Source organism: Myotis myotis, unplaced genomic scaffold (genome assembly GCF_014108235.1).
Source record: "Myotis myotis isolate mMyoMyo1 unplaced genomic scaffold, mMyoMyo1.p scaffold_m19_p_17, whole genome shotgun sequence".
In the NCBI taxonomy this organism is placed as follows: Eukaryota; Metazoa; Chordata; class Mammalia; order Chiroptera; family Vespertilionidae; genus Myotis; species Myotis myotis.
The window spans coordinates 32184691-32212676 of record NW_023416321.1 but is presented as its reverse complement, the minus strand read 5'-3'; the positions used below and the strand labels follow the sequence as shown (position 1 = coordinate 32212676).

The following is a 27986-nucleotide window of genomic DNA, read 5'->3' as shown; positions in this document are numbered from 1 at the left end:
TCATACACGAGATGAATTCAAATTCCTTTCCTTAGAAAAACAGACACTGAAAGACTAAAGCAGGGAAAAGGTTGGCCTAATGCCTCAGTGGCTTTCAGCTCCTGGAACAGGCTGACCCAGATGCAAGAACAGAGGCAGTAAGGGCAGCTCCCAAGCACACAAGGCTTAGGAACTGGCCTCAAGCCAGAAGTAAATTATACACCAGAACTTGAGTGCCATCTACTGCCTATGGGAGACTTATCCCAGGACTTGAGGGGTAAGTGACCAGGTCAGAGATAATCAGGGTCTTGCATGAGATGTTGCTTAGACCATAAACCCTTATCCCCACTGAATTATAAGATGTACTCAAGATGTAAACTTGGTAACCTGCCCCAGCCACTTGCCTTTTTTTCCCGTTCTTCCTCTCTCCAAGCAGTCCGCCGTTTGGTAAAATGGGGCAGCCGGAGAAAGTCTGTCACTTCTCCTTCACCATTGACCAAGGCACAGAACACAGGGTGATCTCTGCCAGCCAGACAGAAAAAAAGAACAGAGTGATAATCAGCAATATGAGGATATGAGTAAGAGCAGAATAAGATTAGGAATACAGGTAAGGGTGATGGCAGATGTGCAGGAATAGGCAGTTACCTGGCAGAGGAGAAAGCAATGCCTAGGACTCGGATGCCCTTTCCTTGGTTCTCTTCCATAAAGTCATCGTCTTCCTCTACCTGTTGATCTGGCCGGTAGGGTGCCACCCTCAACCAGTTGTAGAGCTTTCGACTACAAGCCTGGAGAGGAGACACACCGGACACTATAGCCATCAGGAACTCACCAAGTGTGCTAAGAAAACAGACGCAGGTACACATGTGCAAAGGTTGTATTCGTATGCGCATGTTCCTTGCATTTGGCAGGTTTATAACCGGAAGCATACCTTGCTTTTGGAAACTGGAGAGTAGACAGAGGACAGCAATATAAACAAAGAATGTTTGGGCCCTAACTGGTTTGGCTCAGTGGATAGCGTGTCAGCCTGCGGACTGAAGGGTCCCAGGTTCGATTCCGGTCAAGGGCATGTACCTTGGTTGTGGGCACATCCCCAGTAGGGGGTGTGCAGGAGGCAGCTGATTGATGTTTCTAACTCTCTATTCCTCTCCCTTCTTCTCTGTAAAAAATCAATAAAATATATTTTAAAAAAAAGAATGTTTGGATTTGGGGGTGGGGAAAGAGGCTCCTCAAGCAGGGAGGTCTTGCAGTGACCCAAAGCCTCTCAGCTTATGCTCTGCCTGCCACCAGTGTTTCTCCATTAGCTACTATTAAGGGGTTTCTTTTTTTTTGCGGTGGGAGGAAGGGAGAGAGAAACATTGATGTGAAAGAGACACACTGATTAACTGCCTCTCATATGCACCCTAATTGGGGACTGATCTTGCAATCCAGGCATGTGCCCTGACAGGGAATTGAACCCACAACCTTCCAGTGCACAGGACAATGCTGAGCCACACTGGCCTGGGCAAGAGGTGTTTTTGTTTTTGTTTTTGTTTTTTTTTTAAAATATATTTTATTGATTTTTTACAGAGAGGAAGGGAGAGAGATAGAGAGTTAGAAACATCGATGAGAGAGAAACATCGATCAGTTGCCTCCTGCACATCTCCTACTGGGGATGTGCCCACAACCCAGGTACATGCCCCTGACCGGAATCGAACCTGGGACCTTTCAGTCCACAGGCTGACGCTCTATCCACTGAGCCAAACCGGTTTCGGCAAGAGGTTTTTTCTTTTTCTTTTTTTAAAATATATTTTATTGATTTTTTACAGAGAGGAAGGGAGAGAGAGAGTTAGAAACATCGATGAGAGAGAAACATCGATCAGCCGCCTCCTGCACACCTCCTACTGGAGATGTGCCCGCCTTGACGGGAATTGAACCTGGGACCTTTCAGTCTGCAGGCCGACGCTCTATTCACTGAGCCAAACCGGTCAGGGCTGGGCAAGAGGTTTTTTCACTCTCAGCTCTAGTTTGGGGAAATCATAGAACTAAAGATCATGAGTTTCAGTTCTCACCTTGATGACATACTCTTTGGCTTCGACCAGCAGCTTGTTCTTGAGTTCTTTGGCCATCTGCACGTAGAGGAACTGCTGCAAAGCTCGCTCGATGGCCATGGTGCGCTGCCGGTTCCACTCCTGTACTTGGTGGCTGAACTCATCTCGGTAGTAGAACTGTTTGATCTCTTCAAAATATGTCTGGTCATTGCCATAGCTGAGAAGAAACAACACTGCAGTTAGTGTTAGTGTTAGGGATGGAGAAAATGTGATGCCCAAATATGCACAAACACTGCAAGCAAGCCAGGGACAATGGCTTGCTCAATTCTGAAACTGTGCTTCACATTTTCCTTAATTTTTATCCCTATTGGTTTTAGAAAGAGAGAGGAAGGAAGAAACATCAATTTGTTGTTCTACTTATTTACACATTCATTGATTGCTTCTTGTATGTGCCCTGGACATACAAGAACCAGCAACCTTGGTGTAGCGATATGACATTCTACCCAACTGAGCTACCTGAGGGACCCCTTCCTCCCAAAGACTCATCACCAAGCCCTCCCCAAGAGTCCCTACCCCAGTGCTTTGCTTACCCTTCTACCCCCTTCATATCTATGCTGATGTCAATGGTGAGCAGTCCTTCATCTTCAGCCAGGCATATCTTGAGGAACTGGTCATCTCTCAGTTCCTTAACAGGCTTGTTCTTTAGGTACTTGAAGGAGTAAGCGTAGTGGGCCTCATCCACATCCTGTATACATCAAGGGGGAATCATCAGCCTGCAGATAGGCTGGCTTGACCTGGGAGAAAAGATTGCCTCTCTGCTCTCAGGAAGACAACTGAGCTATAAGAAATTCAGCTCAAGCACAGAGCTGGGCCACATGTTGGATTAAAGCCCAGAGCTCACCTTTCTACCTTTCTTGGTGGGGGTTATATTTAGTTTGGCTCTCTCCTGAAATGTTTGCCTCAGCACCTGCCGGACGAGGGGTTCTCGGGCAATCTGCAGGGCTACCATGTAGCGGGCACCTTCCAGCACAGCTTCTGGTGTAGGGAACTGGCTGTGGGGAAAATGGAAGAGCTCAAGATGCGGTCTCTTTGGCCTCAGGCCCCTCCTCCTGAGAGCCACCTGTTGCAAGCCTACCTGCAAACATAATCCTTGGCCAGCTCCAAGGGCTCTGCAGGAAACTGCTCTGTCTCGTGTCGCTGGTAGCTGTCCCGGAGGTTTTCCCCAAACTGCTCAGGAGTAAGCCCAAACTTCTTGGCTAGGCCATCTAAAGTAAACAGGAGAGTGAGAGGTAAGGTAATAGCTGGGGTCTTGACTCTTAAGAGTCTAGAGTAGCAATTCTCAGAGCTAGACTTTAATGGGGTCATGAATGAGCAGGACCAGGATGTCTTACAAAGAGCAATGAAAAAACTGACTTTAAACATCTGATGGGTTGTTATGAGGCAGAAGAAATAGAAATTTTCTATGTAACTCCTGGGCTCAGAACTAAAGCGGAGGTTACAGTTTAATAAAAGGACTTTCCAAAGATAGAATGGATTGGCTGTTTCCCTTTAACCGTGTTGAGTTTCCCATTCCTTCAGGAATTTGGGGAGACTGGACCATTACTGTGGGGTGAGCATGGCACATGGGAGCAAGTATTCAGAATTGGATTGGTGATTCACTCAGATGTTTCTTTTTTTCTTTTTTTAATATATTTTACTGATTTTTTACAGAGAGGAAGGGAGAGAGATAGAGAGTTAGAAACATCGATGAGAGAGAAACATCGATCAGCTGCCTCCAGCACACCTCCCACTGGGGATGTGCCCGCAACCCAGGTACATGCCCCCGACCGGAATCGAACCTGGGACCTTTCAGTCCGCAGGCCGACGCTCTATCCGCTGAGCCAAACCGGTTTCGGCGCTCAGATGTTTCTTAAATCCTCTTTCTACCCACCAGTGACTATCAGGGAACTTCCCTTGCTCAAGGCTGAATGCCCAGATCATAAGAGCTAGCTTTTACCTAGGCCAGCACTCTGGCAGATGGTATACATGTCTCGCCGGGAAGCCTGCTTGAGCTCTGGTCCCCTCTGCTCCTCATCTTCTGCCTCCTCACCTTCACCTGGGAGGGAAAATGGAGTTAGTGCTCAAGTTTCCAATCACTCCCAAGGATCTGACACATATAGAGAAGCCCCAAAGGGCACCCAGCCAAGGACATCCTTAGAGATGCCATGGCCATCAAGTTTCCTGGGCTTTCTTTCCCAGCACTCACCTTCCTCATCTCCCTCTTCCCTTACACGCTTTAGCTTCTTGCGGTTGGCCTTGGCGGCATTCTGCATCTTGGGGATGTCACGACCATAATAAAGCAGGAAATGGCTGTAGACATCTTTCAGCTCATCCATCGACTGTACATCCTTGAGCCTGTTGGGAAGGAACATAAGATCTCGACTGTTACCGAGGAAGAGTATACTACAGTTCTGCTACAAGAGGTCCAATACTCATGAGGCGAGATCCCAACTAGAATGGGTGCCTGTATTCCACAATTATTATAGACAACAAATGGCCCCAGACCATGATTTAATTATAACCAATGTGTCTGTTTTTAAAAATATATATATTTCTTTTATTGATTTCAGAGAGGAAGGGAGAGGGAGAAAGAGATAGAAACATCAATGATGAGATTCACTGATCAGTTGCCTCCCGCACACCCCAAAATCAGGGATTGAGCTGGCAACCCGGGCATGTGCTCTGACTGGGAATAGAACCCCAACCTCCTGATTCATAAGTCAATGCTCAACCACTGAGCCACACCAGCAGGCCAATGTATCTGTTTAAAAAAAAATCCTCATTCAAGGATATGTTTTTTTGACTTTACAAAAAGAGGAAGGGAGAGAAAGAGAGAAACATCAATTGGCTGTCCCCCCGTATGTGCTCTGACGGGGGATGGAACCCTTAACCCAGGAATGTGTCCTGGCTGGGAATTAAACCTGCAACCTTTAGGTGCACGGGACTATGCTCCAACCAACTAAGCCACCGGGCCAGGGCATAACCAATGTATCTTAAAGGATGAATATGTCAAACAAACGGTGGTTTGTGGCTATTAGAAGTGAAAACAAAAAGGGAGAGGAAGACAAGGCAGCACGTCTCTAGCAAAGTTCAGAGTCCTTAAGATAGTCCTTGTCCCTCCTCCCCAGTTTCATGATGCTGACCGCTAAAATCATCTGGTCCCCTCTCACACCCCTTCTGATTCCAGGCTCACAAGCTACTTTCTGGTTATAATTTGGTTTCCCATGTAACTTTATATACATGTACTGATAATTTTGCAAGGTTACTCTCTCCGGGGGGCCTGCCTTTGATCTAAGGGTTCCCTGTTGTGAAATACATCCTGCATACGCTACCTCTCCATGTCGGTGGTGTCCAGAGCCCGGATGCCATCAGCTAGAGGTTTGTCAGGATCAGCAGAGATTTGCTCGTACTGATAAGCCTGCATCTTCTCGAACAGCCGCGTTAGGTTCTCTTTGCGGATTCTCAGCTGGGTCCACTAGGATAGGATAGGGCAGCAGTAAGGGCTGGTGTTCAGCCTTGGAGTCCCAAGGCTGTTCTGTTCCTTACCAGGAGACCCTGGGAAACTTGAGAGGCCTGGTGGGGGTTTGGGCTGCTGAGAGAGGTTGGGCCCTGGTGATAGTGGTGCCCAATCCAGCCCTCAGCCCCTTGGGGGGCATGGATCAATATTACCTTTTCATCCCACTGCCACACCCTCCACAGGTCATTGATGTGCAACTCAGGCTCCACATACTCCTTCCGGTAGAAGGCAATAAAAGGCACCTAGGGTGGCAAGGAGACTACAGTCAACCAGAGGAGAAAGATCTGTTCAGATCCCCTTTGCCACTGGGATAGATAGTCCAGGATATTCATCAGTTTGGAAGTGTGGCCTCCCTCACAAGCCCGTCCAGGATGCATGCTCTCCAGCCACAGGGGAAGAAACTACTGCAGAGAGGGTAGCATTGTTCTCTTGATCACTAGGGTCTCCTTTAGTCCTCACACTTTTTGAGTCTAGGGACCACTGCTGAGGACAGGAAAAGGGGGTTATCTTGACCCTCATCCTCTAGATGAATTTCTAACCACTGGAAATGGGCCACTAGAACTTGAGGTGCTACCTCAAAATGCTGATTTCGCATGAAGCCCAGGGCCTCTTTAATCTTCTGAATTGTACTGGGCCCTTTTCGACTAAAGCTGCTGGCTGGCTGCCCTCTGTCCAGGTAATCACAGCTTTCCTACAGTTGGAAGAAAAAAGAAATAACAACAATACTGTTACCTGTTTTGTCTCATCAGTTCTTTCTGAAACTGCTTCATGTCACAGGATGATCCTGTCAGAAAAATCTCTCATACACCCACGTGTGGACACACACACACACACACACACACGGGAGGAGCAGCTCAACTTCTGGCTCATGTCAAACATAAGGATCTTTTTGGGGGGTACCTGCAGAGAAATAGTTGGTGTGGCAAAAGCATTCCTGTAGATCCAGTCAGCCTCTTCTTCTAGTTCATCATCTTCAGCCACTTTGACTGGGATAGAGCGGAGCTGCAAGGAATAAGACAACAGAGTGAGGCTGACTTTTTCTTATATCCTACATAGGAAAAACACACACCACTCTGGTCCAAAGTGTGCTCTGCAGCACACATTTCCAATACCTGGAAGACTGTCACCTTGGCAGGAAGTAGGTAGGCACTTCATATTTTGCTAAAGAGCGAGTGCCATTTCAAGAACCACAAGCAGCACTCGAGTCTATCTTCCCTCCTACAAGAGCTGCACTCCATATACCTCTTATTCAGATGGAGTTCAAAGCTGACTTCTTAGATACCATTTGCTATCAGATTGTTGTTAGGTTGTTTCTCTGCTACCACCCTTGCAGCAAAGATGCTCAGGCAAGGTGATGACAAATCAGCAGGACAGAGGCTGGTGGTTTCTTACCTGGAACCTCTCGGGCAGGTCGGTGGCTCGGATTTCATTGTCCTGATCTGTGAGGTGACTGCTTTCCAGCTCGCTGGGCTCATACATCTCAAAGATGCTCCTGCGGCTCACACGTTTCTTGGTGGTCTTCTTGGGACGCACTCGGATCTCACCCTCGGCTTCATCATCCTCATACTCATACTCTTCCTCCAGTTCTTCATCATACTCATTGTATTTCTCAAATTCGTCATAGTCAAAGTCCACACCAAAAATCTCTTGGGCTTCTTGAAGGGCCCTGTGGGTGACAGCAAAAGGCCGTTGGCCCAGGTTCTGGTGAGAGGAGAGAAATGCAGCACCTGCACTGATCCTTTACTTGCTCCAAGCCAACTAAAAAGTTAAGAGAAAGGCAAATAAAAAAGCATATTCAGCCTGGCCTGTGTGGCTCAGTGGTTGAGCTTCGACCTAGGAACCAGGAGGTCATGGTTCCATTCCTGGTCAGGGCACATACCCGGGTTGTGGGCTCAATTCCCAGTAGGTGGCATGCAGGAGGCAGCTGATCCATGATGTTTCTCTCTCATTGATGTTCCTATCTCTATCCCTCTCCCTTCCTCTCTTTCTCTCTAAAATCAATAAAAAAAGCATATTCGTGTGGAATAAAGGCTTAGCTGGAGGATATTTCTAGGGGTATGATTTATGAAGGATAAAAAGCCCATCTTTGACAAATGCTAGTGACAGGAATCAAATAGCAATAGGGCAAATGGATTCCTATCCAGTTCAGTGGATCTGTTAATCCTCACCCAAAAATACTTTTTCCACTGTTTGTTTTGTTTTAGAGAGAGTGGAAGGGAGGGGGAGAGACAGAGAGAAACATCGATTGGTTGCCTCCCCATGAGCCCAGACTGGGGCAAGGTATCGAGTGTGCAACTGAGGTACATGCCCTTGACTAGAACTGAACCCGAAACTCTTCAGTCTGCATGCAGGCCAATGCCCTATCCACTGAGCCAAACTGGCTAGAGCTGACTCTGTCTTGACTGGGTTCACTCAGATGCCATACCACCACCTTGTAACAGACCCCACTCACGCATCTGTGTATCCAGGAAGCTTTTTCCTCCACTTAGGTTTCTTCAGAGGCTGTCCATCATCATCCACAATGAAGTCGTCAATGTCTGCGCAGGAAAGGGAGGCGTTAGTGCTCAGAGCCAGAAGATGAGCCAGGACTAGGTGGCTTTAGTTTCTATTATGAGTGGCCAGTGGAGAAGAGTAGGGAGGCTTCTAAAAAGGAACTTTTTTGTGTCAAGTGTTGGGGCCTGTATCTGGTTTCCCATCCTATTCCTAGGGGCTAGGAAATCCCAACACTCACCCAACATGGCTTCCCTGCCTGACGCCACATACCTGACTCTTCATCATCTTCCTCTTCCTCCTCTGCGGGAGCCATGGGGGCCTCTACAGCCTCCTGGCCTTCTTCCCCTTCACCATCCTGGAAGATCTCCTCTGCAATGGCCTCTTTTTCATGTTCCTCCTTGCCATATTCCTCCTCGTCGTCATCCTCGTCATCTGACATTTTTTTGACACGGCGGTATTTTTGCTAAGGGTGGGAAAACCTGCTTCATCAAGGTCTGAGGGGACTTACATAAGGATGCCTGCTCTCCAGTCTCACTCACATTTCCCCACCAGCTATGCTGACCAAGGGAGATGGGAGAGAACACATTAAGTGGTACTTTCAGCCCTAACGCCTACTCTTGAAATGCTGACAAGCCTTTTTCTAACAGACACCCAAATCTCGAGAATATAAATCTAGGCCCCACAGCACAGCACAATGTAGTGAGCAACTTTCTCTTCTCTGATGTTCCTCAAACTATTCTGAATGTCTCCTTCCCCTGGAGTCACTGGATTTAAAGGGCTTTTTCCTTCACCCCCAGGGGGAGAAACAAAGAATGACACTTACTCCTCTTTTGACTTTGACACCCAAATTCTCCTCAATGAGATCAAAATCATCATCTTCCAGGCGGTCATCAAAAGATGCTGGAAAAAACAAAGTGTTACCATGGTGACAGTGGGGCTCCCTTCTTCACTGCAACTTCCACCCCAGCCTCACTTCCCTTGAGGAGAGACTACTACTCACTGCGTTTTCTCTTTTTGTGACCAACATCATCTTCTGAATCACCAGAGTCGCTACCCTCATCCTCCTCCCCTTCATCTTCATCGTCATTGATAAAGCCTTTCAGGTTGCCTTGCTCATCCTGATCATCTGGGTTCTCCTCCTCCTCCTCTTCATCTGGAAAACATGCACGTTTGAGGCATGGATTTTGGGAAACACGCTGGGGGTGGGGCAGGGCCACCGGTTGAACTGTGATTCTCCATCTGCTCTGAACCTAATAACCTGGGTGCCATACTAACTCTTCTGCCTCATCTAAAGATGCAAAAACACTGACTTAGAACAGAAAGCTCCTGGAAAGGACTATCTCTCTTCTGTATTCACCATCTGTCTGTAGTCAAGATGATCTTCCTAATTACTTTGGTTCTTTACTAGAGGTTTTATGGCCACCAATAACCTATGCTTTCCTCTTAGTTTATAAGAGCTATATTTCTGCTTTCATTCATAATTCTCTTGATGAGACTTACATTTCCCTTTCCGCCTTTAAAGCCATCTCGTGGTTCTACTCTGCCGATAACCTTAATGATTGGATTTGGAGAGAGAAATAGGAAACTGAGTGCATAAATACCAACATTACTTGGTGTCTAAAGGAGGGTAACATCACATTACGTATGTATTTATTTTGTCTGTTCTCTCCCCTTAATGTAAACTCTACGATAGCTAGGTCTTTTTTTTTTATATATATTTTATTGATTTTTTACAGAGAGGAAGGGAGAGAGACAGAGAGTTAGAAACATCGATGAGAGAGAAACATCGATCAGCTGCCTCCTTCACATCTCCCACTGGGGATGTGCCCGCAACCCAGGCACATGCCCCTGACCGGAATCGAACCCGGGACCCTTGAGTCCGCAGGCCGACGCTCTATCCACTGAGCCAAACTGGTTTCGGCGATAGCTAGGTCTTTATTTTGTATTCTTAGTTCTAGGAACAAGGCCTGGCATATAGCAGATACTCAGTAAATATTTTCTATGAATGACTGAAAATTCTCAAGCTGGTACTTCATGTGTGATAACTTCCGTGCTTAGCCTGAGCCTCTCATCAGCAAGAATCCAACTATCCACAGCTTAGCAATAATGGGAAGAAGTTTGAGGTTGGGGACTCCTCACCGTCATCCTCTTCTTCCACAAATTTCTTGGTGACTCGGGGCACCACCTCGCCTTCATCGTTGTACTCTTCTTCGGACTCCTCAGCCTCACTTTCTACAAAATCAGACATTGCTGCAGCTTCTCACAGTCTGCCCGAAGAAGACTAGAGAAGAAAGGGAGATGGTGATAAAAGAATGAGACATGTTATTTTACAGAGGGCCCTTTCCACGAACAGGCTTTTAGCCACATGCCACTGCTCTGCCAACTCAATCAATTCTACCTGGGGAGGAAAGAGTAAGAATCAGATGGCTTCATCTCTTCTATTTTCTTCCTTTTTAAGGAGAGGGAGAGAGTGATAGAAACATTAATGATGAGAAAGAATCACTGATCGGCTGTCTCCTGCATGCCCTCTACTGGGGATCGAGCCTGCAACCCAGGCACGTGCCCTTGACTGGAATTGAACCCAGGACCCTTCAATCCACAGGCCAACGCACTATCCACTGAGAAAAACCAGCTAGGGCCATCTCTTATATTTTCCATTCCTCCCGTGGTTGCTCCTCTCATATGTACCTTTAAAACAGTGATTACTCTAGACTTCTGCCTATACGTATCATTCTGGTTCCCCAAATAGTTTTATTTCACCATTTGGGGGCAGGAATGAGCAGACAAAGAAAGAAATTAGTGTAGAAATAATCATATAGATAGGGATGTGGTAGTACTGAGATTATGTGACTGGCTCATCAAGAAGTTTGAAAAAGTCTGGCCAGCACAGCTCAGTGGTTGAGCGTCGATCTATGAACCAGGAGTCACGGTTCGATTCCCAGTCAGGGCACATGCCTGGGTTGCAGGCTCGATCCCCAGTGGGGGACGTGCAGGAGGCAGCCAATCAATGATTCTCATCATGACGTTTCTATCTCCCTCTCCCTTCCTCTCTGAAATCAATAAAAATATAAGTAAATAAATAAAAAATAAAAGTGCCTGTCATTAAGATGGCATTTACTGTTTTTCAAACTTTTTTTTTTTTAAATATACTTTTATTCATTTCAGAGAGGAAAGGAGAGGGAGAGAGAGAAAGAAACATCAGTGATGAGAGAGAATCATTGATTGGCTGCCTCCTGCACATCCCCCACTGGGGATCGAGCCTGCAACCCAGGCATGAGCCCTTGACCGGAATTGAACCCGGGACCCTTTAGTCCGCAGGACAATGCTCTATCCACTGAGCCAAACCAGCTAGGGCGACAGGCATTTTTAGATACACTAGATCTGGCTATTGGCAGAGACAAAAGAAAAATACTTTTCAACAAATTAAACATTTCACGAACTTGTGCCCACTTGCTGGGTACTGGTTGAGAGCATTTGGGGGAGAAGGTTTTGTTTTTTTTAGAAACATTAGAATCATAATTCTATTTTTATCATTTACCTTCTCCACCCAGTAAAACAATAACAACAACACTTTAAAGAGACTTACAGGGCTTACCAAATAAAGGCGACATAGTTAAATGCAAAGATTGCTAAGCTTACGGGTAGAGATAAAATCCTGGTCCCATCATGTCTAGGTATATAAACCTACACAAATGATTGAATGTATGTGAGTATCAATTTCTCCATCTGGAAAATGGCAACAGCACTACCTACCTCGCAGGGTATTACATGAGATATGGGAAAGAACCTAGTTTACTGTTTCAATACATGTTAAGTAAGTTTGAATTTGAATCACTGGCCTAATTTTCCTTAGCATTCTGTAATTTTGTATCAACCACTCCCAACTTTGTCTTCTACTTCCGATTTCAGATTCATCTGAAGTCTTTAAATGGCAGTGGAGAATGCCAGAACCAGCACATGGAGCTTCCTGGGCCTTGAGTAGGACTTTCAAAAACAGCACATATCACAGAAATCACAACATCAAGATTCCATTCTGGAATCCTGAAGCTGGCTGCTGATAAACTCCGCTTCACTCCTCACCCTGTTCTGAATTATGGTCCATTGTGTAAATGTCTATTTTCCCCACTTAGACTACAAGCTTATGGAAGTCAGAGACCATCTCCAATTGAAGGGCTATTCAAAACCATGAAAACATAAATGGCAATAGGAGAGACATCACAAGATACTTTGTGATTCTGTGCCAGATTAAGTTGTATCCTTCTTTGTGCTCTGCACAAACCATGAACTGCTAAATATCCACTAAATAGTACTTCTTTTATCATATTGTTGCCATCTTCCCAGTGAAAGTTGGCAGTGGGAAGAGAGAGAAGACAATAGGAGGGTGGCTAAGGTCTACCTGAAGTGATTTAAGTTCTAGCAGGAGCTTTTCATTCTGTGGCTCTAGTTCTCCAGAAAATTACCCTTACTGGTACCATAACCAATTAACTAAGCAGTAGGAAACAAAACTAAAGGTACTGAGTTCTGGTAGAAAGGGACGGACAATGATACTGTCTTATGTTCATTTTAGGCTGAGGTTTAAGATGCCATTCTTTTCAAACTTTATTGAATGCCTACCATGTACGTACGGCCTGCTAGGAGCTGGGGATTTGAATAGAGACAAGATTGTTTGTTCTCAAGAAGTTTACTTCTAGTAGGAGAGAGATATGAAAGCAAACAAGGACCACAAAATAATTTTATGTATTATGACATTTGAATAGAGTAGGCACAGGAAGAGAATTGCAAGACAAACAAACCCATAACACCCATACAAAACCCAACCAAAACTAATAAAGACCTTACTCAGGTACTTTAAACAACTAAAAAAAAAAAAAAAGCAGCAGCAGCAGCCCCGAGGAATAATGTTTACCACACACCTACCAAGTTCTAGACACTTAACAAATACCTACTAACCCCTACACCGTCCTATTAGTTACAGCACACTTTTCTCTTCGTTCAGCAGAAGAAACAGACTCAGATAGATGAAGCCACTTGTTCAAGGCAACACAACTAACAACTGTAAGCTGGGATCTGAGCTAAGATCTATTTGACTCCAAAGTCCCAGTTGTTTCTACTGTACCAGTAGTTCTCAGTGTAGTTCAGGGGCCATCCCCTCCTTTCTCTGAGTGAATGGTGTTTTCCAGAGGTTAAATGACATGTTATATCACAACAGACTGAATGCAGAAACAGATATGAGAAATTCAGCTATATTCTAAGGCAGACATTAAAACAGAATGTCTTTGGAGTCTCAAATTATTTTGAGGCATATAAAGAGGTCCCAAGATCAAAAAGTTTGAGAGCCACTATACTAGACTGGGAAGTATAGGAAATCTTGGGTTTAGGATCAATGATCTTTTCCCTCCTAAATCTGTCTCCTTAAGGTCATACAGCTTGACTTAAGGTCATACAGAGGGAGAGAGGACTACTGCCAAAAAGTATCTAAAACTTCTGCCAATTAAATCTGGTGCTCTAATTTTAATTTTTTAAAAAATATATTTTATTGATTTTTTACAGAGAAGAAGGGAGAGGGATAGAGAGTTAGAAACATCGATGAGAGAGATCGATCAGCTGCCTCCTGCACGCCCCCCAGTGGGGATGTGCCCGCAACCAAGATACATGCCCTTAACCTGGGACCCTTCAGTCCGCAGGTCGATGCTCTATCCACTGAGCCAAACCAGTTTGGCTCTAATTTTAATTTTAACACTGCTTCCCCTTAGCCTTGAACTGAGGCCTTCAAAATAAGATTTGGGTACAGCAGCCCCCACCACAGTATGCTTTAATTAGGCTATCAGACACACAAATTTAATCTTGAAAAGCACCAACGTCTTCACATTAAATGCTAGCTACTGCAGACCAGATGCCCTACAGCCTACTCAACAGAGAGAAACAGATAGCCTACCTGATGAAAACAACAGCTTTCCTCTGTCCTGGAGGGGGGTGGGGGGGAGCTGGTACTGTGTGCTGCATGCAGCTTTCCTCTCATTCCCTACGTTAGCAATAAAGCACATACTGTGCTATAGCTGGGGAATGCCTCCAATCTAGCTCACTGCCAAGACTTCCAGTTAAAAGATGTGTGCCAGACGCAACCCTGACTTGCTGCAACTTGCAGGAACTAAGATGTGCAGAGGGTGCCACAGCAGCATTGCAGGCTGAAATGGCAACTATTCCAGAACAAAAATTACTATATGATACCTTAGATGAGCCTAATATAGTTTGTATTTTGTATTTAGTACTTATGCTCTTGAATTTTCCCCATATTCAGATTGTAAGTTAAATTTGCTACTTAAACAGGTCTACAAGGGGAGTGGGGTGGTGAAGGGAGGTTTCTTCCGACAGAAGCACAGCTGCAGTAGAAGACGGGGCTCAAAGGGAGAGGCTGGCGGTTACCATGACATTCTCTGGAAGAGGAATGGAGCTGGGATCAGATTGCCACAGGGGAGGCCCTCAGCAGTCCCTCCCTTTGAACAAGATGATGTAGAAGGCAATTAAAAGGAGACCCGAGCAATAAGAGATGTCTGTTAATTCCCTCCACTGGCAGCTTCAATTAACATTTATCTTTTTATTTTTAGGGTCAAACTCTGTGCTGGGATTTGGATATATAAAAATGAGTAAAATATGCCTTTTACCCTGGAGTTCACAACCTATATCAAAACACTTATTAAGTTATGACAAAACATAATATATGTTATATGATAGTTACATACCAAGATTATGAGAGTAACATGAAGAGGGAGGTCAGGAAATTCCTCAGAAAAGGTGAAGCCTGAGTTGAGAGGAGTTAATAAAGCCTGGAAAAAGGCAACACGAGCAAAGGCTTAGGTTTGGTCTGGGGAATAGCCCTATTAGTCCAGTGTGGAGTTTAAGCTATAAGACTTTCTGTATTTTTGTTTATTGATTTTAGAGAGAGAGGAAGGGTGGAGGGGAGAGAGGGAAGGAGAAATGCTTATGTGTGAGAGGAACATTGATTGGTTGCCTTCCATACGGGCCCCGACTGGGGATTGAACCCACAACCTAGGTATGTGCCCTCACTGTGAGTCAAACCTGCAACCTTTTGGTGTATGGGAAGACACTCCAACCCACTTAGCCACACTGGCCAGGACAAGACATTCTGTATTTTATGAGTGAGGGCCTAGGACAAATCCAAAGATGTTCATGAATGACTATCCAATTTGGAATCCCAAAATGTAAAAGTTTAATAAATAACAGTATTCAGAGTCCATGTAAGACAAAGTTCTTTTAAGTTTGGGACTCAGAACTCTATTATGAAATATCCTAATTATACCAAATCAAGATGTTAAAATACAGAAAAGGTTATTCCTACCTATAATCATTTTAACATGTACACACATCATATTTATAAGAATTATGCCCTGGCTGGTTTGGCTCAGTGGATAGAGCGTTAGCCTGAGGACTGAAGGGTCCCGTGTTCGATTTCAATCAAGGGCATATGCCTCGGTTTCAGGCTTGATCCCCAGTCCTGGTTGGAGTGTGAGCAGGAGACAACCAATCGATGTCTCTCTCACATCGATGCTTCTTTCTCTCTCTCTTCCCCACCCTTCCACTCGCTCTAAAGATCAATGGAAAAATATCCTCAGGTGTGGATTAATAAAACAAAACAGAAATCCAGAATCTTTTCAATGCCAGGGTACAAAAAGCACTATCCTATATAATAAAAGGGTAATATGCAAATTGGCCCTAAAGGTGGAATGACCAGGAACGACCCATCTCTATGATGCACACTGACCACCAGAGGGCAGAAGCTCAACGCAGGAGCTGTCCCCTGGTGGTCAGTTTGCTCCCATAGTGGGAGCTCCGCTCAGCCACAAGCCGGGCTGATGGCTGCAAGCACAGCAGTGGTGGCGGGAGCCTCTCCCGCCTCCTAGGCAGTGCCAAAGATGTCCAACTGCTGCTTAGGCCTACTCCCTGGCCTAAGCCAGCAGGTGGACATCCCCCTAGGGTTCCTGGATTGTGAGATGGTGTGGGCCCGTCTGAGGGACCCTCCCCACCCCAGTGCATGAATTTTCATGCACCGGGCCTCTAGTTGTTAATAATGGTTAACATAAAAGTGATTAAAAAATATTAGTTATCCCCTTTCTTTCCAAGTTTCCTTGGAGAACAAGGAAAGGGCAAAAGAGGAGCAGAAACAACGGAAATATGTAACCAGATTCAGAATCCCTATAACACAAGGAGGGAGTAACAGCTACTGAGCCTTGTACCACAGCTGGGAAACACACATAGTACTGTAGTTTCTCCTCCAGCACAGGGACTGGCAAATTACAGAGGGCCAAACCTGCTGCTCTAGCACAAAAGCAGACACAGACAACTTGTAATGAATAGGAATAATCTAAGTTGCCCCAAGAGATTTAGTTTGGTGACTCCTAATCTAGAAGTAGAGGTCTTTTGCCCTGGCCAAAGTTGCTCAGTTGGTTAGAGTGTCGTCCCGATACACCAAGGTTGCTGGTTTGATCCACATACAAGAGTCAACCAGTGAGTGCATAGATGAGTGAAACAACAAATCAATGTCTATCTCTCCCTCCCTCCTCTTCTTTTCTCTCTCTCAAATCAATAAACTTGAAAAAAAAATTTCGAAGCAGAAAGTCTTTAAAGAATTATTACAAAGTACCATGGGAGCCTGTAATAGAAGACTTTAACCTGGTTTTGAGGAAGTGACTTTAAATAAAGACTGTAAGAATAGAGGAGCTAGACTTCCTTGGCTATCAGTGGGCGCTGGGTCAGCCCTTTTGCGCCTCCGCCCTTCCGACCAGTCTCTATGTGGTCTCCACTTTTGGTCCTCGGGTATCAGGGTTCTCTCCTGAGAGTTTTCCATTGATTATTCAGGAAGTTTTTCTGTATTTTAGTTGTAATTCCAGTTTGCTCCTGGGAGCATGTCCATGCAGCATTCACTTATTCTGACTAAAAACTTTATACAGTAGGAATATTAGTTTCTGATTCTATGGGCCAGTATTTGTGTCCAAACAGCAATTATAACCCTACTGAAACGTGGAAATTAAACTGAAATGCGTGGTTTTCCTCTGGGCAGGATGCAAAGGTGATTTCCTGGGTCCTTGTCCAGGTGGATTCAAGAATGGGTAGGATGTGATATGCAAAGTCAGGGGAAGAGGCTCCTGGTAGAAAAGAGAGGGAAGAACTTGACATATGATAGGCGATGTCCTTCACCAGAGAATGGTGAAGGCCGCAAAATGTGAGAGGGACGGGCCTCAAGTGGGGCTAGGAAGGCATGGAAAGTCACTAGAACATTTTAAACAGAGAAATGACATGATCTGACTTGACCCTGCAATATGGAAAACAGACCACAAGGGGATCTGAGTGGAAACAAGGAAAACTGAAGATACTCTTGTGGTAGTCCAGGCAAAAGATGATGGTGGCTTGGAACAGGGTGTTAGCAGTGAAGATAAAGAATAGAAGACAAACATGAAACATATTTTGTAGGTCGAAGTGACAGGATTTACTAAAAGACTTGGGGATGGGGTAGTAAGGGAGAAGGATCCAAGATGATTCTCAAGAGTTCTGGCCTTGGTAACCATGTGGATGACAATACTACTACTTTAGTGATAGAGGGAAGACCAGGTGTGGAATGACAGGAAAAACAAAATTTTCTTTTGTTACGTTAGGTTTGGGATATTTACTGTGACCTTGATAAAAGCAATTTCAATGGAGTGGTCAGAAGAGAAACTAGACTGGTATAGGGTGAAAACTGAATAAAAGCCGAGAAAGTTGACACAGGGAGAAATCTGGCTATGAAGGGAAATAAAAAAAGTAGGATAGTAGTTGGAAGTGGATAAGAGAAATACCAGAAAGAACATAATTTGTATGTTGATGGGAACAGGTTTTTATAGAGAGGTAGGATTTGGTAATTGATTTTATTGGGAATAACAGAGAGAAAAATCTAAGGACCATACACCCCGGATTCTGACTATGGTGCCATTATGGAGACCAAGAACATGGGAGCAAGAGCAAATGTATTTGCCTCCAAAGACCATACGTTTCCACAACACTGGGTAGGCTTGTTTACTTGTCAATGTCTACTGAGGGAGAACTATAAAATGTTATTGAACCTCACTAGTCTGCACCAGTTCCTGATGTGATTAATCTCCTGATGAGGTTTAAACTTAGGGAGGAATAATTCTATGCTATTAGAATCTAGCAGCCAGGTGAACCAATTGAATAAGAATGGGCTTGTATCGGCTGAAGAGACCCAAGTTATGGAAAAGGGTTCTAAATTCAGAGCTGATGGGGAAGCAATCCTACTTTTGTAATCAATATAATGAAGACTTAAAAACTGGTAACTTTCAGATAAACAGTGGAACTAAGCCCCCCCTCCAAGAAATTAATCAAATCCCAATTTGTTTATACGCTCCATGTCTATTAATAGCAGTGGTGTAACTTACTACTCCCTTATTATTTCTGATATTACAGTGAATTCCCATGGACACATTTTCAGAGAACGTAGGCCTCCCTTTTAAGAAAATTAAGTATCAGTTCTTGCAACAACCAAGGGAAATGAACTACTTCTGCTAGTTCAAGGAAGTGCCTGGAGAGAAAGGCAGAATCTGCAAGAAAATAAAGTTGGGTTTTTTTTTAATTTTTAAAAGATGTATTTTTATTGATTTCAGAGAGGAAGGAAGAGAGAGAGAGGGAGGGAGAGAGAGAGAGACATCAATGATGAGAGAGAATCAGTGATCGGCTGCCTCCTGAATGCCCCACTCCGGGGGTCGAGCCCACAACCCCGGCATGTGCCCTTGACCGGAAGGCCAATGCTCTATCCACTGAGCCAAACCAGCTAGGGCAAGAAAATAAAGTCTTAACTTTATAGCCCATTCTGATGTTTGTGGTAGGCATTTGTGGATGCAGGTAGCCATTTACAGCAAATTCTAACTCTACTACTATTCAGCACTACGGAAAGAGATGGCATTGGGCATAACTCTCTAGGCCTAATGGTCGAGCTGCTGAAAGGTCCACAGTTATCACATCCTCAGAACAAACACTTCAACCAACTGATCCTGACTCAGAAGCCGCAGATCCACTCCATTTCCAATCCTTTCGCGTGGCCCAGTTTTCAGAAGCTACGACAGAAGGACGGGATCCGAGGAAGCCTGTTGATCCCACAAGCAGCCCAATTCACGGGTTCTGGGTGGCACAGGGTTGGAAAAGTCTTGAGACTCTGAGCCACTACCCCGCTTTCCTCCTCCTTCTCCCTCTTAGAGCTGGGAAGGCCGGGGGCCCCGTTCTTCCTGCATACGACTCCCCAACACCTCCTTCCTTGCGGGACCAGGCCCTAAGAGCCTGGTTCCCCACCTGCCCGCTTCGAGGAGCACGCTTTCCAGCCCGAACTTCACGCACCTGAAGTCCGCTGCTTCTCCGTCGCGCCAAGCCCCCACCGAGGAAAATGGAGTCGTCAAACCGAGACTGGGAAAAGATAGTATGGACCCACCGCCCGGACCCTCGGCCGCCGCCGCCGCCGCCGCCGCTGCTGCGTCAACGTGCTACGTCACTTCCGGCTCCCTGTCACTGGGAGTGGGCGGGCCGCCTCTTGCTCTCTTCTCCCACCCGACTCCTCGGGGTTAGTCCCGGTTCAGAAAGGCCGTTTTCAGAACTGAGCGAGCCGATTGGAAGCAACCAGGCCTAGCCGGTTCCCCCGGCCGCTCTGGCCAAAGGAACCATAAAGACCAAACTAGGACTTCTTCATTTCCTCCTCTCTATGGTTCCGCTTGCAGCTTCCGGTTCCGGGGCGGGGCCAAGTTACTTCGGGGGTTAGGGACTCTGTAGCACCGCTAGGATGGCTGTGGTTTCGCTGCTGTTGTTCGGGGGATTGTGGAGCGCGGTAGGAGCGTCCAATCTGGCTGTGGTTACCTGCGGTTCTGTGGTAAAACTACTCAATACGCGCCACAACGTGCGGCTGCACTCACACGACGTGCGCTACGGGTCAGGTACTGCCCCCCCGGGTTCGGGTGGGCTAGGAAGGCTTGGTGGGCTCCGGAGGGGGCGGGGCCTGGAGAAAGTCTTAGGGGTGTGGTCTGGGAAGGTTAGGGGAGCCCTGGGAGGTTCTTGAGGCCTAGAGGCAGGGAGAATTGAGTTGTCCTAAGGCATTTTTTTTTAAATTTAAAACTTTTATTGTTGACACTTGTGGATGTCCCCCATTTTCCCCTCCTTTGCCCACCTCCACCCAGTCCCATCCCCACACTGTTCATGGGCTATGCATATATGTCCTTTAGCTAATTCCTTTACCTTCCTTTATCCAGTCCCCCCATCCCTCCCTTCTGACATTTGTCAGTGTGTTCCTTGTATCCATGCCTCTGATTCCATTTTGTTGGTTAGTTAGGTTCCACATTAGTGAGGTCACCTGGTATTCATCTTTCTCTGACTGGCTTATTTTGCTTAGCATAGTAATCTCCAGGTCCGCCCATGCTGTTGCAAACGGTAAGAATTCCTTCTTTTTTTATAGCTGTATAGATTTCCATTGTGTAAATGTACCAACCACATCTTGAGAAGAAAAGCATGTGTGTGTGTATATATGTATACATATATTTTTTAAAGATATTTTATTGATTTCAGAGAGGAAGGGAGAGAGAAAAAAAATCAATGATGAGAGAGAAACATCAATCAGCTGCCTCCTGCACACCCTCTCCTGAGGATGTGCCCACAACCAAGGTACATGCCTTTGACTGGAATCGAACCTGGGACCCTTCAGTCCACAGGCTGACGCTCTATCCACTGAGCCAAATCGGCTACGGAGATAGATATAGAGATAGAGATATATAGATATATATAGAAATATACATAGTTAGATATAGATATGTAGATATATATGTATATATATATATGTAGATATATAGATATGTATACACATATACATATACACACATATTTCAGAGAGAGGAAGGGCTAGGGAGAAAGGGATAGAAACATCAATGGTGAGCCCTGACCGGTTTGGCTCAGTGGATAGAGTGTCGGCCTGCGGACTGAAGGGTCCCAGGTTCAATTCCAGTCAAGGGCATGTACCTTGGTTGCGGGTACATTCCCAGTTAGGGGGTGTGCAGGAGGCGGCTGATCGATGTTTCTCTCTCATCAATGTTTCTAACTCTCTATCCCTCTCCCTTCCTCTCTGTAAAAAATCAATAAAATATATTTTTTAAAAAAGAAAAGACAAGGGTGGGGGAAAAAAAGGAGACATATGTAATACTCTTTGTAATACTTTAAGCAATAAAAAAAATAAAATAAAAATAAAAAAACAGAACAATTCTGCTAAAAAATAAAAAAAAAAGGAAACATCAATGATGAGAAAGAATCATTGATCAGCTGCCTCCTGCTCGCCCCCTACTGGGGGATCAAGCCTGCAACTCAGTCATGTACCCTGACCAGGAATCAAATTTCATGGGTCCACCCTCAACTGCTGAGCCACACGGAGTAGGCACCACAGCTTTTTTATCCACTCATCTACTAATAGGCACTTGTGCTGTTTGCAGATCTTGGCTATTGTAAATAATGCTGCTATGAACATAGGTGATGCATAGATTCTTCCTGGTTGTTTTGGGATTCTTAGGCTATATACCCAGAAGTGGGATTGTTGGATCAAAGGCAGTTCCATTTTTAATTTTTTTGAGGAAACTCCATACTGTTTTCTATAGAGGCTGCACCAATTTGCATTCCCACCAACAGTGCACTAGTGATCCCTTTTCTCTACATCCTCACCAGCACTTGTTGTTTGTTGATTTATTGATGATAGCCATTCTGACAGGTGTGAAGTGATACCTCATTGTTCTAAGGCATATTTTTAAAAAAATATATTTTATTGATTTTTTACAGAGAGGAAGGGAGAGGGATAGAGAGTTAGAAACATCGATGAGAGAGAAACATCGATCAGCTGCCTCCTGCACACCCCCCACTGGGGATGCGCCCGCAACCTAGGTACATGCCCTTGACCAGAATTGAACCTGGGACCCTTCAGTCCGCAGGCTGACGCTCTATCCACTGAGCCAAACCGGTTAGGGCTAAGGCATCTTAATGGTAATACCAGTTTCATTCTGGTGAGCTATGCGCCAGGTACATACATTACATACATACTCTTTTAGATTTATAACATTCCTACAAGGTAGAAATTACTGTTATCCTCATTTTACAGATGAGGAAACAGACTCAGAAATAAATGGCATGCTCAAAGCCTTGCAGCTAATGAAAGGCAGAGACAAGAGTTCGATCCAAATCTGTCTAGGGTTTGGTTCATAGCCTGCTTTCAACTACTCCAGGCCGGCACTAGTCAATTGTGGGAGAGACATACATGTAGAAAAATTACACTAAGTTCTGTATCTCTGAAGTTTTAAACTCCAAGAGCTCACTCTTTGACCATGACCCTCTGTTCTAGCTCTTTTGCATAGTAATACTTGCTCTTCAATCCTTTTCCTTTGGTCTCTTTATTCATACTTTACCCTTGTAAAGAATTTAAACTAAAGCACCCACTGGAATTGGAGAGGAAACTGTTTTGAGAGTTTTTTTATTCTATTAAATGAAAATGCTTAATTTGTGTTCATTTATATTTCAGCAATTACTTGTGGTTTCATTCAGTATAGATCAGTGATGGCGAACCTTTTGAGCTCGGCACGTCAGCATTTTGAAAAACCCTAACTTAATTCTGGTGCCATGTCACATGTAGAAATTTTTTGATATTTGCAACCATAGTAAAACAAAGACTTATATTTTTGATATTTATTTTATATATTTAAATGCCATTTAACAAAGAAAAATCAACCAAAAAAAATGAGTTTGCGTGTCATTTCTGACATGTGTGTCATAGGTTCGCCATCACTGGTATAGATTAATGAGCTCCTATTGTGTGCCTATTATTCTTGATACAGGAGATATGGTGCTCAGTCAGCAAGTTATAAGAAAACAAAAACAGACAAAAAGAAAAAATTAGTGAACTAGGGAGGAGAGAGCCATTTAAGGTGACTTTAGGTTTCTATCTTGGATGATTGATGATGCTAATAGCTAAGAGAGGAAGGAGTTCTTTCATGATTCTCAAAACCTGCTTGACCAGTTAGACTTGGAAAAGAACTGAGTTGTCATTGTTGGGATGTCTTAATCCTAGCAACCATTCAGTGAACACCTGCTATGTGTCTGCTTTATTACTTTGTTGTTGTTAATCCTCACTCAAGGATATTTTTCCTTTTTTTAAAAAAGAGAGAGTGGAAGAGAAGGCGGGAGAGAGAGAGAGAAACATTGATGTGAGAGAGACATATTGAGACTCGTTGCTTCCTGACTGGGGCCAGGGATCTAACCCACAACTCAGGTACATACCCTTGACCAGGAATTGAACTCGGGCCCTTCGGTCTGTGGGCCAACGCTCTAACCATTTAGCAACAACGACCAGGGCCATGTTATTACTTTTAAATTTGATCTAATAACCCCTAGGAAAGAGAGGGGTCCAGTTAAACTTACCTCTTTTCTTTTTTTCTTTGTTCTTTTTTTTTTTTTTGATTGCAGGTAGTGGGCAGCAGTCAGTGACAGGTGTGACCTCTGTGGATGACAGCAATAGTTACTGGAGGATACGGGGGAAGACCTCCACAGTTTGTGAGAGAGGAACACCCATCAAATGTGGCCAGCCCATTCGGCTGACACATGTCAACACTGGCCGAAACCTCCATAGTCACCACTTCACCTCACCTCTTTCTGGAAACCAGGTGAGGTGGCATCCTATGGGTCACTGCTGTTTTGTACTTTACTCAGTTGCATTGTTTGATGTCTTTGTTCTTAGTCCTTTCTTTTCCAGGTGTAGTAGATGTTCTCTCTTTTTAAAAAATAGGGTTTTTTGTTGGTTTCAGAGAGAGGGAGGGAGAGAGAGAGAGAAAGAGAGAGAGAGAAACATCAGTGATAATAATCATTGATCAACTGCCTCCTGCACGCCCCCTACTGGGGATAGATCCCGCAACCTGGGCATGCGCCCTGACCAGAAATCAAACCATGACCAGGATCCTGGTCCATGGGTTGATGCTCAACCACTGAGCACACCAGCTGGGCAGATGTTCTCTTTTGTGCAAACCTGGAGAACTGGCTTTGTCTCATACATGTGAAAGAAATTGTTTCTGGTCAAAATGGAGACTTTACATCTAGACCAAATGAGGAAGAAGGACAGAATAGGTATATGTTAGAATATTATAAAGTTATCTTGATAAATCCTACAATAAAGAAACCTCGCCGAACCGGTTTGGCTCAGTGGATAGAGCGTCGGCCTGCGGACTGAGGGGTCCCGGGTTCGATTCCGGTCAAGGGCATGTACCTTGGTTGCAGGCACATCCCCAGTAGGGGGCGTGCAGGAGGCAGCTGATCGATCTCTCTCATCGATGTTTCTAACTCTCTATCCCTCTCCCTTCTTCTCTGTAAAAAATCAATAAAATATATTAAAAAAATAAAAAGAAAAAAAAAAGAAACCTAATGGTTTCCAAACTTGCAATAAAAATTATTATTGTAATGATGCTGACTGACCACGTTAAGAAAATGAATTAGGTATTATGCCATTTTTTAAGCTGTGAGCTTTTGGGGGATGTGGGACCCCTTAATGACTGCTTCCTACTCCCACTCTGTACTCTGTACATAGTTTTCTCTATTAACATCTTACAGTTAGTATGATAGATTTGCTACAGTGAATTGATAATATTGTTACATTGCTATCAACCAAAGTCCATAGGTTATTCCAATTTTCTTAGTTTTTACTGCTATCCTTTCTCTGTTCCAGGATCCATCCAGGACACCACATTACATTTAGTTGTCACGTCTCCTTAAGCTCCTCTTGGCTGTGATAGATCTCAGATTCTTCTTGTTTTTGATTACCTTGACAGTTTTGAGGAGTGCTGGTTAGGTATAGTATAGGGTGCTCCTTAATAGGAATTTGTTTGATGTTTTTCTTATGATTAGACTGGATTTATAAAGGTTTTTGGGAGAAAGATCACAGAGGTCAGGTGCCATTTTCATCACATCATAACAAGGATATATACTATCTACATAATTTATGACTGTTGATACTGATTACCTGGCTGAATTTGTGTTTGTCAGGTTTCTTCTGTAAAATTACTCTTTTCATTTTCCTCCTGTCCATACTGTACTCTAGAAAGAAGACTTTGCACAGCCCACACTTAAGAATGGGAAGTTATGCTCTCCCTTTTTTTTTTTTTTCCAAACTGTAAGAGAAAGTTTACTTAGAAAGTCACAGAGGTAGAAGAAGTGAGCTGTAGAAGAAATGGGCTGAGGAAACAAGAGGCAAGAGAAGGGCCTTTGGAGCTTAGGAGAGAGAAAGGTAAAGGTAACGTGCCCGGGGGGATGATGAAGGGGAGGGGAAAGGAACGGGCTTGCTCCCTGGAAGGAGCACACCTGTGCTTCTGCTCCTTCAGGATGGAGTAGTTACATGATTTATTTGGAATTCTTCTGTATGGGAGATTTGTCTCTTTTTATTTAATCTTTTTTTTATATCAGTATGAACTTACGGGTGTTTATATGTATGTATATTAAGTTAGACATGAGTTCTTAATCATGTCTCCAACTCTAATCCATTACCGCATAGATCATTCTAGTCTCCTCCCTTTGCTTATTTGTAAATTCACACTCTAACAGTGAGTTATCTGGCTCCACTGTCATCCATTCACCTACTCATTCACTTCTAGTATACATACATAGTAGTAGAATTGTTAATTTTGTGCAGTTCCCTTTGCTTTAGTCTTAGTCTGACTGCTTTTTTTTTTTTTTAATATATTTTATTGATTTTTTACAGAGAGGAAGGGAGAGGGATAGAGTTAGAAACATCGACCAGCTGCCTCCTGCACACCCTCTACTGGGAATGTGCCCATAACCAAGGTACATGCCCTTGACCAGAATCGAACCCGGGACCCTTCAGTCCACAGGCCGACGCTCTATCCACTGAGCCAAACCAGTTAGGGCAGTCTGACTGCTTTTTATCGTTTTACATTATATAGCTATTAGTGTATATTTAAATTATATATTTCTGAATTAATCAGTAACTTTTTTATTGTGATAAAAACTCTGAATATTTGGCTCTAAGGGGAATGGGATTAGAAGAGGAGTGGAAGATAGAATATGCTATAATTTGCTCAATATTTCTTATTTTATTTAATTATTACAATTATTCTGTAAGGTGATATTGTTATCATTTTATAGAGGAGGAATTGCATAGGAAGGGATAGAGCTGACATTCAGGGTCTGCTTGTCTCCAGCTTGTTTCTCACCAGGTCATTCAAAATCTAGTTCAGGGGATAAGGCAGGAATATTTCAAGTCAAATAACAAGAGCTATAAAGTGTTTTAAGACTATAATAGAAAATATAAGGCTATAAGGCAAATAAAGAGTTATTGAAAAATTAGTGTTTGGATCATAAACTTACGGCAATTGCTTTTGTATCCTTTGTGTCTTCTTATCTTTTTTCCACAGTTTAAATTATTTACTTACTTCTAAACAACCCTGGAAAGCCTCTCATTTTTTACTTTTGGGTAGCCTTATTTTTTTTCCCATTGCCTACCTCCCCTTTACAAGCCTGTATGTATCAGCCATGCTAATGTTGCTACCATCTGTGTCTTCTAGGAAGTGAGTGCTTTTGGTGAGGAAGGTGAAGGTGATTATCTGGATGACTGGACAGTGCTCTGTTCGGGGCCCTACTGGGTGAGGGATGGTGAGGTGCGGTTCAAGCATTCTTCCACCGAGGTTCTGCTGTCTGTCACAGGAGAACAATATGGTCGACCCATCAGTGGGCAAAAAGAGGTGCATGGCATGGCTCAGGCAAGCCCGAACAACTACTGGAAAGCTATGGAAGGCATCTTCATGAAACCCAGTGAGTTGTTGAAGGCAGAAGCCCACCATGCGGAGCTCTGAGTCTGGAGGCTGTGAGCCACTGTCACCACACAGTGTTCATAGACACCTGCTGCTGCTTCACCGTGGGATCCCTGCCACGGGTTTCCTGGGCATTGGCCATGTCACCACTGAGATGAAGATGGTCGGCAGAAAACTGACTCTGTTTGGAGGCTTCGCCTTTTACAGTTGAAATGGTTGTTCTCTCAGACTTGGATCTGTTCTTTTTGAGTACAAGACTTGTTTGTGAAGGAGCAGGTGCTTTTAATTCCTACTGATAAAACAGAAACACAAATTTCCTAGTTGGGAAATTTTTACTCTTCAAAAACATGGCATCATGGATTATTAATGTGTGTGACTTTTCCCCTGCTTGCTTTCTCCAAAATGCTAAAAAAGAATTTCATTGTTAGCCACTGTGTTGTCATTTATTAGGTGTGCTATTTCATGATCTGATTAATTTTTTAATAGGTCTCTATTTTGTGAGGCAAGTTATTCCATTGCTTTTATTTTTATTCATTTATTTTAAATATATTTTTATTGATTTCAGAGAGGGAGAGGGAGAGAGAGATACAAGCATTGGTGATGAGAGAGAATCATTGATTGGCTGCCTCCTGAATGCCCCCTACTGGAGATTGAGCCTGCAATCCAGGCATGTGACCTTGACCGGAATTGAACTCGAACCTTCAGTCTGCAGACCGACTGCTCTATCCACTGAGCAAAACCAGCTAGAGCCACATACTCTTTTTACTACACTACAATTATGTTAGCTCTTGGTAGATAACTACTCTTTTGGGGACAAATGTAGGGATATCTTTCTTTGAAAAGGTGGGTAGAAAATTTTTGTCCTCTGCTTACCTCATTTTTTCTTTCCTCTGCTGGTGAATTCCAGAAAGTTTGCTCCTATGTCCTTCAAGCATGCAGTGGTAAACAGGGGTTTCTGCCATCTACTGGAATTTTAGTGACTAGCAGGCCTTTTTATTTTTAGAAACTTTCAGATTTTCTTCTCCTTGTTTTGTTAGGGAGTTAAGGTAG

General features: G+C 44.1%; 2 protein-coding genes across 4 annotated transcripts in view; one reads left to right on the top strand and one right to left on the bottom strand.

Moving 5' to 3' along the window:
* The window catches only part of SUPT6H (SPT6 homolog, histone chaperone and transcription elongation factor), a 35465-nt gene extending 15842 nt beyond the window's left edge, over nt 1-19623 (bottom strand). For both annotated transcript variants that reach the window (XR_004972886.1, XM_036340719.1), the window contains exons 1-19: nt 19453-19623; nt 10195-10336; nt 9056-9208; nt 8879-8955; nt 8326-8518; nt 8015-8099; nt 6955-7228; nt 6463-6564; nt 6137-6253; nt 5715-5804; nt 5378-5520; nt 4252-4400; nt 4003-4101; nt 3142-3271; nt 2908-3058; nt 2597-2751; nt 2028-2223; nt 625-764; nt 384-501 (exon numbers count right to left, since the gene is read on the bottom strand). Coding sequence is in view for 1 of the 2 variants with exons in the window: in XM_036340719.1 (XP_036196612.1) it covers nt 384-501; nt 625-764; nt 2028-2223; nt 2597-2751; nt 2908-3058; nt 3142-3271; nt 4003-4101; nt 4252-4400; nt 5378-5520; nt 5715-5804; nt 6137-6253; nt 6463-6564; nt 6955-7228; nt 8015-8099; nt 8326-8518; nt 8879-8955; nt 9056-9208; nt 10195-10303 (2481 nt within the window). In the remaining variant the exon portion in view is untranslated. The remainder of the gene's footprint in view (nt 1-383; nt 502-624; nt 765-2027; nt 2224-2596; nt 2752-2907; nt 3059-3141; nt 3272-4002; nt 4102-4251; nt 4401-5377; nt 5521-5714; nt 5805-6136; nt 6254-6462; nt 6565-6954; nt 7229-8014; nt 8100-8325; nt 8519-8878; nt 8956-9055; nt 9209-10194; nt 10337-19452) is intronic.
* Nucleotides 19624-19707: 84 nt separating this feature from the next.
* SDF2 (stromal cell derived factor 2) lies at nt 19708-27363 on the top strand. Of its 2 annotated transcripts, XM_036340732.1 has the most exons (4): nt 19708-20039; nt 20497-20529; nt 23590-23786; nt 26691-27363. In XM_036340732.1, exons 1-4 carry the CDS (start codon nt 19889-19891, stop codon nt 26976-26978), a joined length of 669 nt encoding a protein of 222 aa, XP_036196625.1. In that variant the 5' UTR covers nt 19708-19888; the 3' UTR covers nt 26979-27363. The 2 variants fall into 2 exon arrangements, with proteins under 2 accessions (XP_036196625.1, XP_036196626.1); XM_036340733.1 differs by lacking the exon at nt 20497-20529 and having other exon boundaries at nt 19724-20039.
* The last annotated feature ends 623 nt before the right edge of the window (nt 27364-27986 follow it).

What these genes read in the sequence shown, in the direction of transcription:
- SDF2 (XM_036340732.1), top strand. Translation starts at nt 19,889, where the DNA reads ATGGCTGTGGTTTCGCTGCTGTTGTTCGGGGGATTGTGGAGCGCGGTA. An exon ending in CGACGTGCGCTACGGGTCAG is followed by an intron (nt 20,040 to 20,496) that starts GTACTGCCCCCC and finishes TGCTTAGCATAG; the next exon opens with TAATCTCCAGGTCCGCCCAT. An exon ending in CGCCCATGCTGTTGCAAACG is followed by an intron (nt 20,530 to 23,589) that starts GTAAGAATTCCT and finishes TTTTGATTGCAG; the next exon opens with GTAGTGGGCAGCAGTCAGTG.